An 18,567-nucleotide genomic window follows, 5' to 3' on the forward strand; every position below is an offset into this window, starting at 1 on the left:
ATTGGTTTGGGTCCCAATCCAGCGAGCGGCGCACCTGACTCACCCACCTCCGCCTTTGCTTCTCTTTTTGGATCTTTCGATTAATTTTTTTTCTTATTTTTGACCTTTTTTCTGATGTGGCGCCCACACGGTGCCCTATCAAAGTCGTGCCATAGAAATTACTTGAAAAGAAAATTCATGTCAGTTTTTTCTTTACTAAAACTGGGCGAATCTAACAGGATTTATTAATTGCACTTATATGGACAATTTAAAGACTTGATTACATTATTCGAAAGTTTTAGATTTGATTGCTCTCAATAATTTTTGTGCCTTTTTTTTTTATTGGAGATGTATTGGGAAACGATTGATCAAGCATGCACCGCCAATGTAACATAAAAGTTCCACAAGCGGCTTTATCCATCATTGGTTTTATGGTTAATTAAAGAGTGGGTAGCTCCAACAATTAAATCAATGGTGGATTAATTGAGCATATATTTATTCACGGCTAGTCCAAGGAAACAGGACGTTCAAAAATGGCTCCTCAACCTTCCGAGGTTAAAAGGACGTTTGAAAATGGAAGAAGACACACACAAGCATCCAATATATTAATTTGAACAAATCGTAAGCCAACGTTTAAACAAGTAAACTCTGTTCAGTAAATAATGACAGCTTGCCACACACTTAAGAGATTAACTTTATAAATAAGTCTCAACACACTGCGTTATCATATGAAAGTGTACTTCTATCAAGTTTCATTACATTTTACAAATGGTATAAACATAAATAGTAGGACAAGCAATGTGTCCGTCGCTTCTCATTGATCGATAATGTTGGCCATGACGGTACGTGGTTTACACATGGCCTCCAAGGGCACCACCTTTGGCATAGTTATGCCTCTTCCTTCAGCCATGTCCACCAATTCCTCGCTCACTCTCTTCCATTCAAAACACTGAACCAAAGACCCTAAAGCTAAGCTCACTACCCGGTTAGCTAATCCGGCTCCGGGACATGCTCGCCTTCCACGCCCAAACGGCAACAACTTGTGGGGCCCGACTTCTCCATTTTCAAACCTCTCCGGCTTAAAACTCGTCGGGTCATCCCACAATCTTGGGTCCCTATGAATGGCCCATGCATTGACTAATACTATAGTATCACGAGATACGTTGTATCCACCTATGGAGCAATCCTCCGAGGACATGTGTGGGACGAGAAGTGGAGCTGCTGGATGTAATCGCAGGGTTTCGGATATAATGTTTTGTAGATAGGGAAGCTTCGATACGTTGGCTTCATCTACCAATTGCTGCTTGTCAATTACAGCATCCAACTCCTCAACAGCTTTCTTCAGAGCATGAGGATGATTGAGTAACTCCGACATTGCCCACTCAAGTGTCACAGCTGCAGTGTCTGTACCGGCTGAAAACATAACCTGTGTGGCGTGTAAAAAATGAAAATAACATATCTGATGTGTATCTAATGTAGCTTTGCCCCTTCAAATTTTGACTTAAGCACTTACAAACTCTAGCTGTGCATTTTAATGTTGGCTAACAGCCCTTCTAACTTATTTCGACTTATCTTAGAAAACTATTATTGGAATTCTCAAATCCAAATTAACCTACATATTATTATGGAGTAACGACAAGCCATGCTGGGTAACCAAAAATCAAATAAATGATCAAATAAATGGAGAAAAATATGACACAATACATATATCATAAGGTTGGAGGAATATCCAAATTATAAAGTTTACTACCTATAATTTTTTTTTCTCTTAATGCATAAATCCAAACAATCTTATATTATTCAGACCATTCATTCGAATTTCGATTTGCTTTTAACCTAATTCGTAATATTAATATGATACTTTAAGCGTATCCGATAAATGACTCCTAATGATGAAATTCTTTTTATAAATTACCCTTTTGTATGAAAAATAATTGCATCTAATGAAAGAACTTTTTTCTTTTGCCTACCGCAAATTAAGTGAATGCTATTGAATGTCATGCAAGGAGGCACGTATAATCTAATCTAGTCATCGAGCAAAATTGCCCTATACGTGAAAATCCTTATTCAGATGTAACCTATAATAATAAGACTAATTCATTCGAATTATTGGATTTAGCGAGTGGCAACATTCGCTCGTCTGAGTTCTACCCAGACCCAGGCAACCACGCTCGACCTCCGTCGTCCCTCACTCGGCCATCACTTGTCATCCCTCCGCGTCCTCACCTATGTCGCTCGTCTCCCCCTCTCTGCCTTCATACCAACAGGGGTTGGATTCTGAGGGTGGCGCCACTGCTCGAATCTCTCTTGAACCGAAGGTTCCCCCGCCTCAGACGACCTTCCATCTAAGTCCCATGAGGCCAGTGATCTCTGCAGAGTGAGAGACCGAGCGCGGGTGGTGGTGGTGCTGCTGGGACGTGACGCAACACACGGTGGGTGTACCCCTCGGTTATGGCGGTTAGGCGAAGAGGACGACGGGGCGACGGAGACGGCTGCTGCGGTGCAGCGGGCAGGAGGGCATCGGGAGGGGAAGGACAGAAGAGGAAAAGAAGAAAAAGAAAATGGACAAAAAGAAAGAAAGAAAGACGACAAAATAAACTCACGTTCTTGTGGATTTTCAATCTGATGGGAATTATAGAAGTAGAGGAAGTAAGATGTCGGATCACCTACTATTCGCACCTTACTCTAAACACGACGTCCCGTCAAACTTTTATTTGGCCATTTTTCTTGTTTCTATATCTAAGAGACGTCTCAAGCAATTTTAGTTTACTGGCCCTCTTGTTCATCTCAAGAAAGTCTACATGAATAGATAACGCTACGTCCATGAAGTTCCTCCGCTTGCTTCACTAATCAGTACGAAGCTTCTAGTTTAAGAATTTAATTTGTGGAAAATCAACATGCTTCACTACGTTCATGAGAGAGTGTGATCTAATTACCATAGTTTCAGTAACACTCTACCAAATTGACCTTGCCTGTAATATAAACCATGACCTATAATATGCGTCATATTGATGATAAAACCAACTGATAAGGATCAGACAGAAAGATTTGGAGTTATCTACCTACCAGCATAAGCCCTTTGATGATCTGGTCAGTGTAATACTCCGGTTGTGACTCCTGCAACGACAGCAAGTGATCCACCATAGTGCTCTTGCTCTCTGAACCACCACAACCATAATTCTTATCACTTTTTCTGAATTCTTCAATCAAGTTTTGCAAGAACTTGTCCGTTCTTTTGCTGAGCCTCAACACTCTCTTCTCGAAACCCCTGAAGACCCACCTCAAAACCCCCAAGAAGTCCCCTGGATTCGAAGCCCCGCCGTACATCGCGATCTCCTTCAGTATCTCCCGGAACGACGCTGCCTCCTCAACATCACTCACGTCCTCACCATAGTATCTCTTCCCAGCCACCATCCGCACTATGATGTTAAACGTCAGCTCTGAGAGCATCGATTTTAGTTCCACCTTTGTGAAGCCCTCATCAAGCGCTTGATCACTGGATGAGATCTTGTGGAGTTTTAGGAGGAGCCGCTTGATTTCGTTCCTCCGGATGGGCAAGAAGCCATCGAGGCGGGTGGAGGAGAAGATCTCGAGGGCGCAGATGCGGCGGAGGTTGCGCCAGTGGTCACCGTAAGGGGAGGAGATGACGGTGGTGGCGTTGTAGCCGAGGTGCTTGTTGAGGAGAAAGGCAGGGCGGTTGGCGAGCACGACGTCGTTTGCGGTGAAGCACTCTTCAGCGATTTCCGCTGACGAGACGGCGACCACCTGGCGGGAGCCCAAGCGGAGAGAGAAGATGGGCCCGTAGGTTTGGGAGAGGGCGTGGAGGGTGTGGTGGAGGGGGAATTTCAGGAGGTGGAGGTGGCCGATGATGGGGATGGCAGGCGGACTTGGTGGCAGGTTTTTGGGCTGGTTTAGCCATTGGGACAAGAGTTTGAGAGTGATAAAGAGGAGGAGAGCCAGAGGAAAGAAGGTGGAGGATGGAGAAAGTTCCATCTTTGGGTTTGAATAAATGGATGAGTTTGGAGAGGATGAGCAAGATGAATGTACTAGGGTTTTTTGGGTGAGGTGTTAATGAAGGAAAGAAAATGAAACACTCAAGAAAAGTGTTTTCCTTTTTTTTTTTCGGCTCATCAACATCCACAAGCATTTTTTTATTCTTTTTCTCAAACTATTCATCCAACCACTATACTAAGGACAACAGGTGTGGCTCTGAAAATCATCAATTCTGGGCCATGAGTTAAACTATGCCTCAATATACGACAGATGATGATGCGCTTTGAGTGGACATCCCTTTGGCACGCGTGTGGGACCAATTTCCTAAAGGTAATTTTCTCCATTATTCCAAATTTAGGTCGTAGATGTGGATAAGAGAAGTATACAAAATGCTCAAAAGCTAAAAGAATGGATAAGTCGATCGCGAAAGTGCTGAATGATCGGAAAACGGGGAAAGTCAACTTAAATAGGGGTGAGGATCGGATCCGATTAACGTTGTTGACACCTCAATTTATAAAAAAAAAAATACAAAATACAAAATCAGAAAATACAAAAAATATATATAGCAGAAATGAAAAAATAGCAAAACAAAAAATATAGTAACGAAAAATAGCAAAAATAAAAGGGCCATGAGAATAAAGAAATATATATATATAAAGAAAGAAAGGAGGAATTTCCACAAAAAAAAAAAGAAAAGAAAAAGAGCCAGAGCTGGCTTCTTCCTTCTCACTAGCGTCGGTGTTGTTCGTTACTTCGGAAGTGCGAGTCGGTGTTGTTCGTCACCGTTTAGCCGCACCAGAGAACTCCCAGACCTATCGCGTTCCTGTTCGTAGACGATGTTGAAGACTTCCTTCCAAACCAGGTGAGACTTCTTTCTTGTGTGTACGCTAATTTGGCCGAGAGAAGCTGATCCGATTGCTGAGTTTGTAAAAAATCTTGCTAAAATGCGACTGATCTGTTATAGAATAACTTGATTTAGATGCTTACACATCGCTTCTCGATTGAGAATCATGTTCAAATCAAACTGGAAGTTCGTCCTTTAAGTCGCGCAACACCTGTTTGACAAAATGCTTCAATGAAGAACCGAATTGATTTTTGTGAAATCGATGCTTGGAGCTCGTTCTTTTGTTCTTGATTTTCTCTTTGATTGATGAATCAATACTGAATCCGTGTTCTTCCTTGATTCTGTGGCATTCATGTATAACGGTTCGGCCATGGATGAGACTTCCGTCGGAGATATATTCCCCTCGCCGGAGCTAAGCCAGCGGTTTGAGGCCGCCACAGTGAGTTCTCTATCCTTGTTTCGTGTGTTCACGTGTGTTTAGATTTAGCGTGTTTGATTAGATGAAGATTGGTGACCGATTGAATAAGAGGCTCTGTTTTTTTATTATGGCCGGTGTGTGATGAGGGACGACGGTGGCTGTAAGTTGTAGTCAACGGAAGTTCGGCGGTCGCTGGAATAGATGGCTGACGGCGACGGTTAGAGAATCCGTGGTAATAGATTCCCGACGGTTTTGGTGAAGTGAGTGGAGAAACTTCGGTGAAGGCGTGAAGAAGAAGACCGGAAAAATAGAAATAAAAAATAAAAAGAAGAAGAAACAAAAAAGGGAAATAAAGAAATAAAAAATAGAAAATAGGGATAAAAAAAAAAAGGGAAATAAATCAGAGTCGGGTCAGATCTTGTTACTCGGGTCAGATTTGAGGTCGGGTTGGAGGCTGGGCTGCAAAAAGGGTTCAATGTTGGTGTGATTGGGCTAAAATGAATTAAACAAAAGAAGTTAGAAACTTGGGCTTGATTTGTTGTGATGGCCCATCAGAAGAGACCCAAATTCAAACTGGGCCCAAGGACTGGTCCGAATTGCGAGTCTGACCCGGACTGCTAGAGTCCGGATCAGACTGGCTAATTAGACCGGGTTCCTTGACCGGGTCCGGAGTTTTCTTTTTTCGAAATAAAAAATAAAAAAATAAAAAATTTCAGAAGATTCAGAAAAATAAAAAATGTGAGAAAAGCTAAAAAAATGTAGAATTCTCTTAGTTTATTATCATGATCCAAGGTTTCAAAAAGTGAGTAGTCATCACATATTTTGCCCTTCTTAGGAAACTCATTTTCTAAGAATGTGACATATCGTTATTCAAATTCAGTAATACTCCCACTTTCTTGTTCACCTATAAACACATACCCTTTCGAGTGCTCTGAGTATCTTATGAAAATACTCTTCTTGCCTCTGGGACTCAATTTCTCATATTTGTGAGAGGGCTCGTGAGTATAAGCAGCACAACCCCAAGGTTTAAGAAAACTTAAATCGGGTTTTCTACGTGTCCATAACTCATACAGAGTGGAAGTAACTGATTTAGAAGGCACGCGGTTAAGTACATAAGCAACAGTTAACAAAGCATCATCCCAAAAAGTGATAGGTAAGTTAGCTTGTGCCATCATAGACCTAACCATTTCTAATAGGGTTCTGTTTCCCCTCTCGGCAACACCATTTTGTTGAGGAGTATATGGAATAGACAACTGTTTTTTAATTCCTTTTTATCACATAAATTTATGAACTCATCAGATAAATATTCTCAACCTCGATCGGATCTAAACATTTTTATTTGCTTAATTTTCTACAAGTTCATAAATTTCTTGAAGCAACTTAATGCCTCAGATTTATGAGAAATCAAATAGACATATCCAAATCGAGTATAATCATCTATGAATGTGATGAAATACACAGCCCCAAGCCTTGCTCTTACATTCATTGGACCACAGATGTCAGAATAGATTAGTTGCAAAGGAAACTCAGCTCTTGTACCCTTTCCGAATGGTTTCCTTGTTATTTTCCCCGCCAGGCAATGCTCGTAAATAGGCAAATCAACTTTTTCAATATTACCTAATAAGCCCTCTTTAGCTAATCTTTGCATTCGTTGTTGGCCAATATGACCAAGTTTAGCATGCCACACATTCACATCATTTTCATAGGAATTGAAAGATGCAAATAGGGAATAACAAACGTTGACATCACCATAGTTAACATTTAATACAATAAAACCATCCAGAAAGTATCCACAACCATAGTAATTCGTATTCAAATACAAATCAACATCACTATTATGGAAGTTCAAATTAAAACCAAGTTTAACCAACACTAATACAGACACTAAATTCTGACGAATCTCTGGAGCATATAATACGTCATGTAGGAACAATGTGCGTTCACCACGCATCATCAACTGGCAGGTGTGAATCCCTTTAACTTCAGCTTTGGAGTTGTTCCCTACATAGATCCATTTTGTTCCGGTCGGAACCTGTCGGAACTCCACGAAGGCATCTCTGTCCTTCGCTACATGGTCTGTTGCTCCCGAATCTACGGTCCACAAAGGATTAGACTCAGTTAAAAATACAGAACTTGACACATAGGCAAATTTCTCAAAAATGCAAGGGAAGTTTATCTTCTTTGGCTCGCCACAATCGCGAGCGAAGTGGCCTTTCTTGCTACAGTTGTAGCATTTCACCCTCGACATCTTCTTAACAAAAGAACGCTTTTCCTTTGTCATGTTGATTAAATTTTGGTTTCTTACCCAAAGAACTTGCTCCCTTGCCTTTCCACTTCATGAACCTTTCGACGCGCTTGCGCTTGGAGCCCGAAGCCCCATGTGAGCTAGAACCAGCATAATAGATGTCGGTTTCTGGTTTCTGGTTTCGCCACCATGAGACGATCCTCTTCTAACTCAAGATGGCGCATGGCATCTTCAAAGGTCTTGATGTTCTCATTATGGGTCAGGTGCACCTTCATGTGCTCCCAGCTTTGAGGCAAGGAACGAATTACTGCTTGCACTTGCTGTTCATCAATCAGAATGTGTCCAGCATCCTTCAGCTCAATGATCATGTTCGACATCTTTCTCAGGTGTTGTTTCATAGACTGATCATGAGACTTCTTATACGAGTCAAACCTTATAGTGAGCTGTCTCAGCTTGGTCATCGACGTATGACCAAATCTTGCTGCTAATGCTTCCCACATTTCCTTGACATTCTCAAAACGCCTGAACTCTCGCATGATATCATTCTCCATGCTACTCAGCAACGTGATGCGAGCAATCGAGTTCTTCTTCTTCCATGCAGCAAATGCATCTCTGTCTCTCTTATTCTGTGCAGTGTTCTCATCCTCAGGTTATTCCATAAGTTGGTTAAGAGCTCCTAGCACTTCTTGTTCTTTTAGCACATATTGGATTTTCATGTTCCATATTTCATAATTTTCGCCATTCAATTTCTCTCATTTATTCAATTCAACCACTATGTTCTTAGTTACTGAAGTCATGGTATCTGAACATTTCAGACATATAGCACGAATTATTAATGCCACTCATTTATGCATCAGTTTTACACAAACTGATTATATTAATAAGTAGTTTCACATAGTTTTTAGATTCGAAAGTTCACTATGTTCACAATCATCATCTAAAATCCTAATATGAAATTTTCGTTAATATAACCATTAAGGTAAAATTACATTCTTTAAAGTTACTAAAACTTTTAGAATTCCCACTCAATCAGATAATATTAATAAGATAAATATTATAATAGAATAGTACCATAAACTATTCATAACAGAAAATAGCCATCAACATCTATTCATTAAAAACTATTTACATGAGGAACAAATCCATCATAGGAAAGAAACAAGAATGCCAACATGAATAGTAATATCCACCTAGGATATCTAAAACCAAACTAAAATAAAATAAAATCAACGGTTTATCAATTTCCTATACACAGGGAAAGATTTATCAATTTTTTTTAAAAATAAATCTTCTTCTTTGGCAACCAAGAAAATACTGTCGGGTATCCCTTAAGCTTTCTCCATGGCACATTCATTCTTCGCCAAGTTGTATTCATCCCTAGGGTCGAAGTCTTTGTTGCCTCAATCCTATAATATTCTCTCACAAAATCCATTGCATGTTTTTTGTAAGCTGGGACCACGTTGACCTCCCATAGTTGATGCAACACCTTTTGCCACTCAAATGGAAGATTGTTGATCGGATTATTCATCTTCTCAAAGTCCGGCATACAATAACCATTCTAGATGATTTTCTGTATCATCTTATTGACCTTGACCACGTGATTCTCCAAATCACCACTTTCCCATCGATAAACATCTAATTCAGCTCTCAACGCTGCAAGTCTTGCCTTTTGTTCAGGCGTCCTAGCCATAATGGGGGTTCGATAACTTCGTACCATCTTTCTTGCAACAAATGTAGAAAAAATCAAAGGATTACTTTTTAATCCATGATACTATATCGCAAGAAACACATTCTACCCCCCTTCAGCCCCCTTTTTTTTCGGTGGTCAATGCTGGTCAACGGTAGTCAACGCAGGTCAACGGTAGTTAACACCGGTCAACGGTCAACGGATGACCGGGTCGGGTCCACAAGTCAAACGGGTCCACGGGTCGGGTCATCGGGTCGGATCAGACTAACCGAGTCGGTCTTCCGGGTCGAGCAGGGTCTTCGGCCCAGGAGACTAACCGCGTAGCTGACGTCAGCCACGTACATACGCGCATGCTTGGCGCGTGCAGCGCACGTGCGCGCGGTAACCGCTGCGCACGTGCGACGCACGTGCCGGCGAGTTGCCGCTTGCGGCGGCGCGTGGAGGCGCGTCCGGCCTCCCCCGGAGGCGTGCCACCCATCGTTTTTCTCGTCTTGACGAGCATTACGACCCTACACTTTCAAAAATAAATTTTGACACAAAAATCGAGAAACGACTTTGAACAGTACGGCCGGGTGTCGATTTTTCGTACCCGAGCGTTCGTCGACGCCATTTCACGAATTCCGGTCAACAATCCATTTTATAAACACGTTAAACGATCAAGAAACAAGAACACATGCTCTGATACCAATGAAGGAAACAGATTCCTAGAAATTGCGAAAAAACGGGAAACACATTCTCTAAAGCACATTGCAAAACGCAGAAAACGTGCCCATTCTATACTTGAATCACCGATCGAACAAAGCATATTACGTAAACGAACATACCTCTTTACTACAGATTAAATGCACCTATTGCAGCCTCGAGAGAGAGAGCGATCCTTCAATTGTCGAGTAAAATCGCTTTTTGATTTCAAGTGAGTGAGAGTTTTCTAATAGTGAACCAAAACCACTTACAGAACCCACGTAAGTTTTTCTTCTTCTCACTTTTGTTCCCACAAGATAACTGCCATTTGCGGTTATTTTCTTTCATGGGCTCTTTCAAGATTAATGGGCTGAGTTAGCCCATCATGGGCAGCCCGTTTATTCACAAAACCCATCAGAGGCAAACCATCGGACGAGGGGGAGGCAGAGGGCGGAGATGCTCGAGCCAAGAACCACAACGAATGGCTGTTTACAGAAGACAGAAAAGCTTCAGATCAACCGAGAACTGTATGAATCAAAGACGATCGATTCCTTGTTTCCTCTTATCAGTTCATGTGAGGCACGACGCACAAGGTGTCGCTCAATCTGTGCAGAATAATACTTACTGAGAAAGTGCAAATCAAGATTCATCCATTGTCATCACTCCATGTGAGACGCTGCGTGTTCATCCTCCCATTCTCATGCCACCTGCTTGACATTATTCAAAGAGAACAAATGTATAAAACTTTAAGCAATGATACAGAAGCTGAGAGGAAGTTAATCATTCAACTTCGCAACCTCGCATCTCAAAAACTTTCAGGTAATACCCCCTCTTCCAATGAGAGCTCTGACCATGAGGTCCTTTCCTTCAAAGATACCCTATTTTTCTCACCGGTCGTGCATTGGAGATGAAGATGATGAAGAAGAAGAAGAAGATAAAAGAAGATGAAGAAAAAGATGTTTATTTTGATTTCTCTATGAAAAATTCGGTCTAGTCCGGGTGGTCTGGTTCCCACCTTGGAACCAGGAACCGGATCGGAGCCTTTGAGAACCACCCATAACCGGCCGGTTTGGTCCGGTCCGAGTGGTTCCCGTTGCACACTCCTACTTTTTTTTTTTTTTTGGTCGAAGCACACCCCTACTTTCACGTGCAATAACATTGGTAATATTATGTTGACACATATTTTTAATTACCCAATTAAATTACACAAAACTAGGAATTAAATTCTTGATTCCTAAAACAAAAATATTTTCATTTAATTGCATGACATGTAGACTTTAGGTGTATTTTGCATTATTAAAATATACATATTTTTCTTTCAAAAAAATCATCATCAACAGTGAAACAAGATCGGGACGGGTCAGGACTAGGCCCAACCCGGCCCTCTCTTCCTTTTCCCTCTAGGGCCCGGCACCCTCTCTCTTCCTTTCCCCTCTCTCCACCCTTCTTCCCTCTCGCTCTCTCCTCTGTCTCCGTGGATGAGCGACAACCGAGCGAAGGAGAGCGCTCCTCAACCAAGTAAAAACACACGGCCAGGGAGAAGTCAAGGGCAGAGCAGAGGCTGTGCGGTCCAGGAGGAGGGAGAAGGTGGCCACCGGCCGCCATAAAGCCGAAGAGAGAGGGGAGGGGGGGGCGGGGAAGCTCGGTTTTGGTGAGCAAGATCTAGAGAGGAGAAGAGAGAGATCCAGAGAGAGAAAAGGAGCAAGACAGAGGGACGGAGAGTCCCTCCGACGACCACTGCTTCTCAGCCGCGGCTGATGTCCCCCTTTGGCCGCGTCTCTTCCCCGTGCCGAGCCTCGATAAATCCCGGTTCGCCGTTTTTTGCTTTTATTTGATTCGGGATCGTTTTCGCCGAGGATCCCGGCTCGGCGGCGTTAAGACGGCCACCCATGACCTAAGTCGTCTCAGGCTCGACTCTTAGCCACCGCCGCCGAGCCGGGTAAGGCCGGCGACCACCGCGCCCCTGTTTTGCTCCGTCGACCCCTCTCTGTTTGGGCCCTGTTTTTTTGGGCGGCTCGGACCGTAGCTCGTGGCCGTCCGGCACACGCGGCTTCGGTTCCCGTCCGTCCCATGCCTAACTGTGGTTTGCGTCCTGTTCATGTGTCGAGTTCGGATCGGGTATGAGTCTCGGTTGAGTCGAAAATCCGTCGTTTTTTGGAGTGCCCGTTACCTGTTTGTTGCAATGCCTCAATTAGATCCGGTTTTTGTTTTCCCGTTTTGGTCGAGGTCGAGTCGTCTGGACACCGGTTGGTCTGGTTGAGGGGTCCCGGTGATGTTTGCGCTTCTGAGTGTTGGCCATCTCCGTCGAGGCCTAGAGGAACGAGCGGCGCGGGATGTAGAGCGTCGCGGGTGAGAAGGAGGCGAGTCGAGCAGGCGGCGACACGGGCGGAGGAGTGGCGCTGGGTTCATATCACGGCGGCGAGGCGACGGTGGCTCTGGCGTCGGCGTGCGGCGGCGGCAGGTGAAACACCGCGAGCGCTAGGGCGAAGCCGCGAAGGCAGAGCGTCGCGGGTGAATAGGAAGAGAAGTCGGGTCTGTAGCTGCGGGAATCCGGGTCGGATCCGGGTTGGGCGAGGAACCCGACCCGGTTTCCTAAAAACAATCTCTTTTTCTTTAGTCTAGTGGGCTGGGCTGGATTAGAAAATAGGATTTGGGCCGGGTTTAGTTCATGTAATTTTTTTTAGAGGTTTGGGACCTTTTTTGTGAGCTAGACCGGGCCCGCGAATTAGGCCCGATCCGGCTATGGGTCGACGAACTTGGGTCGGGTGTGGGATCCGACCCGGATCCGTTTATAATATAATATATTATTATTACAATATAATATTATAATTTAATATTTAAAAAATCTTTAAAAAATAAAAAAAATCGTTTTTTAAATTTCTTTTAAAATTAGGAAATAGGTTAGAAATTAGTATTTTTAAATAATTTTCTAAATTATGTGAATTATTTGATTAATAATCATGTTTAAATTGGATAAGTCTATAGGGTTATACGGTAGAATTTTACGTGTTATTTTTATTACTATTGTTATTATTATTATGCATGTTGTTTCTAATTAGAATATAATTTCATAAATTGTCCTATGTTGAATGTTGTTGCCTTAGTTAGGGATAGAATTTTAGATTGCATATCTAGTTTGACTGCTAATCGTTAAATATTGTGCACTCGCATGATTACCTTACACGTTAGGAGACAAGTCTTAAAAACAATTCGAATTGCCTGTCCAGTATTTCTGAAATGAGCAGGATGTAAGGTACTGAAAGGGTACTAGTCATTCAATTAGGGTAACCAAGTCCCCAAACTCACTTAATCTCTTGTTCGTAGGAGTAGGGTGATTCTCCCATCATCTTACTTAGGTTTTTAATCAACCCACCCCAAATTGATTAGTGGCGATTCCTAGATAAAAATCTTTTGCAAGTTAAAAATCTAAACCACAAGTTGCGATATGATATGGGTTTGGGAGAGCCCGAATTAAGTCCCAGACATAGACTTAGCATTAGCGCGTACCAGGCTACGCCATATTCCCTCCTTCTGAGGAAAAATTTGGCGGGGCGCGACATATTATATATTTGAATAATCCGAATCTAGAACTTGAAACGATCAAAGGATACAATTTCATTTGGTTGGGTTTTGGAGACTATCAAGTGGGTCAAACCGATACCAAACTTCTGTTATCTTCCACACCTTTGAATTTTAAACGTTTTTGTGTAATAAAATACTTTTTTTTTCTAATAATATATCTCGTTTGAGTGGGTAGGTCATTTACATTTTCCTGTTCTCTTTTACTTAGAATATAAATTTCTTGTAAATGTCTAGATGTTAAAGACTTGGTCGTCCTTTTGGTTAGGAATGCATTTGGTCTGGGACACCCACGTTCACGTGTGCATTATCCACATAAGAAAAGAGGAAAAGAAAAGGTAATCGTAATGCTACTGTCGAAGTGGGTGGTTGACAAAAAGAAAGAGTTACGGAAAAAGTGCGATAATGAAGAGACTTAACAATGATCATAAAAATATCGAATTATGTTATCATAATCTAGTTTTCTATGGGCTTAAGAATGGAACTTCATGGACAATTATCATAATGAAAAATTGCCAAATAATATCAATATAAGTATATAATTACAAAGTTGCCTCTTAGTTTTGCTCTTAGTTGTGTTACGTAGAATTGTAGTTTACCAAAAATTGCCTTCACCACACTGCAAGAAGAGGTTTTACCGCTTTCTCCACATAAGTAGTACCTCGGAGACGCCACCTTAGCCAATCATTCAAATTTGCAAGCTATTAATTTAATTCCTTTGCATATTTATAGCTTATGTAAATGTCCATTCGCTGTTCAATTAATCTTCTCTGGAAGATTATAACCTTTTCTAATAATCTAATTCTTCTCAGAAAGACTATAAACTTTCCTAATTGTCTAATAGCGCAAGCTTTGCTATGTAAAATCAACCTTTTACCATTGCTTAATGTACTCAAAAAGTATTTTCCTTATGTATAATCGCATATGCAAGGCAATTATTTTGTGTATAAAACGAGGTTAGTAGAGAGGGTATTAGGAAGATTAGTAGAAGCGGCATCCTTAATCAACTTTTCACATGCACGTGACACGTGGCAAAACACTAGTGCATCATGCGACAGAATAAGAGTCATCGATAGTGATATAGACTTAGAGACAATTTCCGTTGGAATATACAGCCAAATAATTTATAAAATTCTGATGTCTATTTTAGTACATAAATATCTTTTTCGAAAACATTTTGTAGGGTCTCTAGTATCTTTCTGGCGGCTATCAGGCGCATGCTATACCTCGTAAATGCTAAAAACCATCGTACAACCTATTCAGTCATGCCAATTTCGCAAGTTTCGTAAAATTCACAGGTTCTCCTGCCCAAGCATGGTACTTGTACAACTTGTTGATGGAAACATATAAGAGGTTGCCATTCAAACCTGCAAATACAGATAATATTCCTTGACCAGTAGAAAATGTCTTCTTTCTATAGAAAGCAAATCCTATCCTCAATTTCAACCTTTTCGAATTTTTTCCTAAAAATTTAGCCAAAGCCCCGGACGATTACCGATGTACAAATTGCTTTTGCATGTTGAATTTAATGGGTAAAGATGTAAATTGTCTATAAAACTCAATGAAATGTCCCAAATCTTATAAAAAGGTATTTCTTGTGTATTATATTCGAAATTCAGACCTTAGAGTTACAATCCAAAACTTTGTTTCTTTACATCTTAAATTAAAATTTATGTAAGTTACATGTAGCTGAGAAGTATTAAAATCATCTAGGTTTTCACCTAACAAGTTGAAACTTCTTAGCTTGGTCATCTTGACTCAACAACCCAAGGAACTCACCTGCTCCAGCCACAAATAAGGAATATTTTATGTATAACTCGATGTATATTGTGCTTATATAAATACACACATTAAGCAAGCGGCCGCCCAGGGAAGTAAACAAGACGACCCCTTTCGTTAACCCCTCCATTATCCCAAACATCATCACCGAAAATCAACTTGGATCAAGCAAAAACCAAACAAAAATGGAGAATTACAACTTGCTATTCTTGTTCACAACCTCTCTAATGATCATCGCACTCACTCACAAGCTCTTGCGCAGATTAATCACAAGAACGCCCAAAAAGAACCACCCTCCAAGCCCGCCTTCCCTCCCCGTCGTCGGCCACCTCCACCATCTCAAGAAGCCTGTCCACCGGACCCTCCTCGCTCTCTCCCGCACCTATGGCCCCATCCTCTCCCTCCGCTTCGGCGTCCGCCCCATCGTCATCGTTTCCTCCGTGTCCGTCGCCGAGGAATGCTTCACCCAGAACGACGTCGTCCTTGCAAACCGACCCAGGTTCATCATCGGCAAGTACCTTGGGTACAACTACACCACCGTTGCCGGCGCCCCCTACGGCGATCACTGGCGCAACCTCCGCCGAATCGGTGCCGTTGAGATATTCTCCTCACACCGCCTTGACACATCGCTCGGAATCCGCAAGGATGAGGTCAAGCGCCTCATGAGGAAGCTGCTCAGGTGCCAAAGCAGCGACAGCTTTGCAAGGGTGGAGCTGAGGGCGGCCCTTACGGAGCTGACATTCAACGTGATGATGAGGATGATGGCGGGGAAGAGGTACTACGGGGAGGACGTGAGCGACGTGGAGGAGGCAGCGACCTTCAGGGACATCATCAAGGAGATCGTGAAGTACTCAGGGAGCTCATATCCCGGGGACTTCCTGCCGCCACTCAGGTGGATTGACTACGGCGGATACATGAAGAGGATGTTCAAGCTCGGGAAGAAGACGGACGGGTTCTTGCAGGGGCTGATCGACGACCATCGGAAGAAGAAGGAGAGGGAGGAGGAGAAGAAGAGCACGATCGATCACTTGCTGGCGATGCAGGCGTCGCAGCCGGAGTATTACACGGACGAGATCATCAAGGGGTTCTTGCTGGTGAGTTTTTCTTATCTGGTCTCGAGAGGTTTTTGGATGGTTGCTTGTTTTGATCTCTTTGGTTCTTTTCCAATTATTTTGTCGGTATCTTATTGTCGATGAGCTGCCTGCGATGCGACCGTGGTCCTCTAGATTGTTAAGTTTTTGGTTTCATTGACGGGAAGTAGCGAGCGGAAAACCCAACCAATGAAATTTTAACAATTTACCGACCCATATGAATCTTAAATTATTATAGTTTAGATAATATGGTATATAAACGGTACAATAACTTCTTGGTAGGGTAGAATTTAGATAGTTAAGAAATGAAAATTCATGTACCTGTGGATAATACATACCATAAGTGCAATTTTTCACACTATAAACATTTTGTGTCTAGGTCACTTATTCAAATTTGAGCCCACATTTTATAGGATCTATAAAGTTAGTTCGATATTTTAATGGGTATGGAACTAACTTTCGATGTGCTTTCACCATAAAACATATTATTCCGTCTCTTTTCGTCCAAATATGATACTTATACTAATTTTTAAATATTTTTTTTTTGATAAATTGCAACTCGGTGGACTTGCTTTATCAATTTTTCTCTGCCAATAAGTGAGCCTGCTTTTGACTTTGGCAAAATAGGGGAAGCCCACTTGACAAATAAATAGAGTATTTTGTTTTCCCTTCTTTGATCGGTAAAACCGGCGTTAGAGCTGGACGAAAAGTTGGAAAATCACGTTGTCGTTATCGTTTTCGATGCGAGCTTTAACCACGTGGTGATTAATATGGTGCTTATAATAAAAAATATGACAAACTGATCCAATTCTTGGTCCAATTCTTAAGCTAAAAAAGTCTTGTTTCATTATTGTTTTAATCTCTAGTTTCTTGAGCTGAACGATACAGTTCTAGTTAGAATCGATATTCGGAAATATTCTACCCTGCGTTCAATTTTTATGCACAAACCTAAGTGGAACTCTCCGAGTATTTTGAGGTTCCTTGACCAAAAGCTTTTTTCATTGTAGTGATTCTCCTTGTGAGTTGGTGAATTTTGAAAAACAACCGTTGCTTGAATGTCAAGCTTACCAAATTTATGTTGAAAATTAGGATTTTAATATGTTACGCAGCATGCGTAACTTATTGCTACACAATCTATATCCTTTATCATTGATATGCATAGTTATGACTTTTTGGAAGAGATATATATAGCTTTAGTTTGAAAAACTGACTTATCCAAATCGATGGTGATGGATAAGAGCCATCCAAAATATGAGTTACTCAATCCAAGGAGGCATGATCCAGTGTATTTTAAACTAGCAGACACTTCTGATTGCTGGAACTGATACATCATCTGTCACAATGGAGTGGGCGCTTGCCAATTTGCTCAACCATCCCAATATCTTAGAAAAGGCAAGAACAGAGATAGACTCCCAAGTTGGCCAGGATCATTTGATAGACGAATCAGATCTCGCGAAGCTACTTTTCCTTCGTAACATTATCTCAGAGACACTTCGGTTACACCCACCCGTCCCACTTCTCATACCCCACTACTCATCAGATGATTGCAAAATAGGAGGGTACGACGTGCCCCGCGACACAATTGTGATGATCAATGCTTGGGCCATTCACCGAGACCCCGAACAATGGCCCGATCCGACGGCCTTCAAGCCAGAAAGGTTCGAAGGTGGTGATGGTCAAATGAATAGGTTGATATTGCCTTTTGGGTTGGGGAGGAGAGCATGTCCCGGTGCACCTTTGGCTCATAAAATGGTTGGCTTGGCTTTGGCTTCACTCATTCAATGCTTTGAATGGAAGAGGACTGGTGAAGAGGAAGTTGACATGAATGAGGGTGAAGGTCTAACAATGCCCAAGGAAAAGCCATTGGAAGCATTGTGCAAAGCACGTGAGATCGTGAATAGAGTTCTCTCTTAATCATCTCATGATGTCTGAGGGTAGCTCATTTACGTTGTAGTTTTCGATAACAGGTTATTTTTAATGATGTACTATTGTGCTAGCATTTGATTCCTTTTGTATTAGTTCATAATTGAACATGGCAGGCCCTTATTTCAACAACTTTCGAAAGAGGCAGTCTCTCTATCACGAAATTAGACATAGATGAAATGTCCATATTCATATTCCAATACTTCCCCTTTTTTTATAGACAAAAATTTACTGAGAGTCCTACATTTCATATCGTTTTCTATTTGTATAATCAAGTGCACGTGCAGTCTGAGTCTCTACTAGAGCATGCCTATGTGGCTGCCGAAAATTATGTGTGCGGCAACCTTA

General features: G+C 41.9%; 2 protein-coding genes across 4 annotated transcripts; one reads left to right on the top strand and one right to left on the bottom strand.

Moving 5' to 3' along the window:
- Positions 1–660: 660 nt before the first annotated feature.
- On the bottom strand, positions 661–4,038 carry LOC115694341 (cytochrome P450 81E8-like). Its single transcript, XM_030621470.2, has 2 exons — positions 3,046–4,038; positions 661–1,405 (listed from the first exon to the last, which is right to left on the bottom strand). The coding sequence occupies exons 1-2, from the start codon at positions 3,970–3,972 to the stop codon at positions 794–796; spliced, it is 1,539 nt and encodes a 512-aa protein (XP_030477330.2). The 5' UTR covers positions 3,973–4,038; the 3' UTR covers positions 661–793.
- A 598-nt stretch (positions 4,039–4,636) lies between these two features.
- On the top strand, positions 4,637–18,351 carry LOC115694342 (cytochrome P450 81Q32-like). Of its 3 annotated transcripts, XM_056302392.1 has the most exons (3): positions 11,480–11,965; positions 15,468–16,299; positions 17,599–18,351. In XM_056302392.1, the coding sequence occupies exons 1-3, from the start codon at positions 11,946–11,948 to the stop codon at positions 18,208–18,210; spliced, it is 1,464 nt and encodes a 487-aa protein (XP_056158367.1). In that variant the 5' UTR covers positions 11,480–11,945; the 3' UTR covers positions 18,211–18,351. The 3 variants fall into 3 exon arrangements, 2 of the variants coding, with proteins under 2 accessions (XP_056158367.1, XP_030477331.1); XR_008814267.1 differs by lacking the exons at positions 11,480–11,965; positions 17,599–18,351 and adding an exon at positions 4,637–5,255 and having other exon boundaries at positions 15,468–15,610; XM_030621471.2 differs by lacking the exon at positions 11,480–11,965 and having other exon boundaries at positions 15,053–16,299.
- The last annotated feature ends 216 nt before the right edge of the window (positions 18,352–18,567 follow it).

This window comes from Syzygium oleosum, unplaced genomic scaffold, assembly GCF_021117445.2.
Source record: "Syzygium oleosum isolate NSW1041296 unplaced genomic scaffold, Sole_v2.1 Sole_v2.01, whole genome shotgun sequence".
NCBI lineage: Eukaryota > Viridiplantae > Streptophyta > Magnoliopsida > Myrtales > Myrtaceae > Syzygium > Syzygium oleosum.

What these genes read in the sequence shown, in the direction of transcription:
- LOC115694342 (XM_030621471.2), top strand. Translation starts at nt 15,391, where the DNA reads ATGGAGAATTACAACTTGCTATTCTTGTTCACAACCTCTCTAATGATC. An exon ending in TCATCAAGGGGTTCTTGCTG is followed by an intron (nt 16,300 to 17,598) that starts GTGAGTTTTTCT and finishes TTAAACTAGCAG; the next exon opens with ACACTTCTGATTGCTGGAAC.
- LOC115694341 (XM_030621470.2), bottom strand. Translation starts at nt 3,972, where the DNA reads ATGGAACTTTCTCCATCCTCCACCTTCTTTCCTCTGGCTCTCCTCCTC. An exon ending in TCATCAAAGGGCTTATGCTG is followed by an intron (nt 1,406 to 3,045) that starts GTAGGTAGATAA and finishes CACGCCACACAG; the next exon opens with GTTATGTTTTCAGCCGGTAC.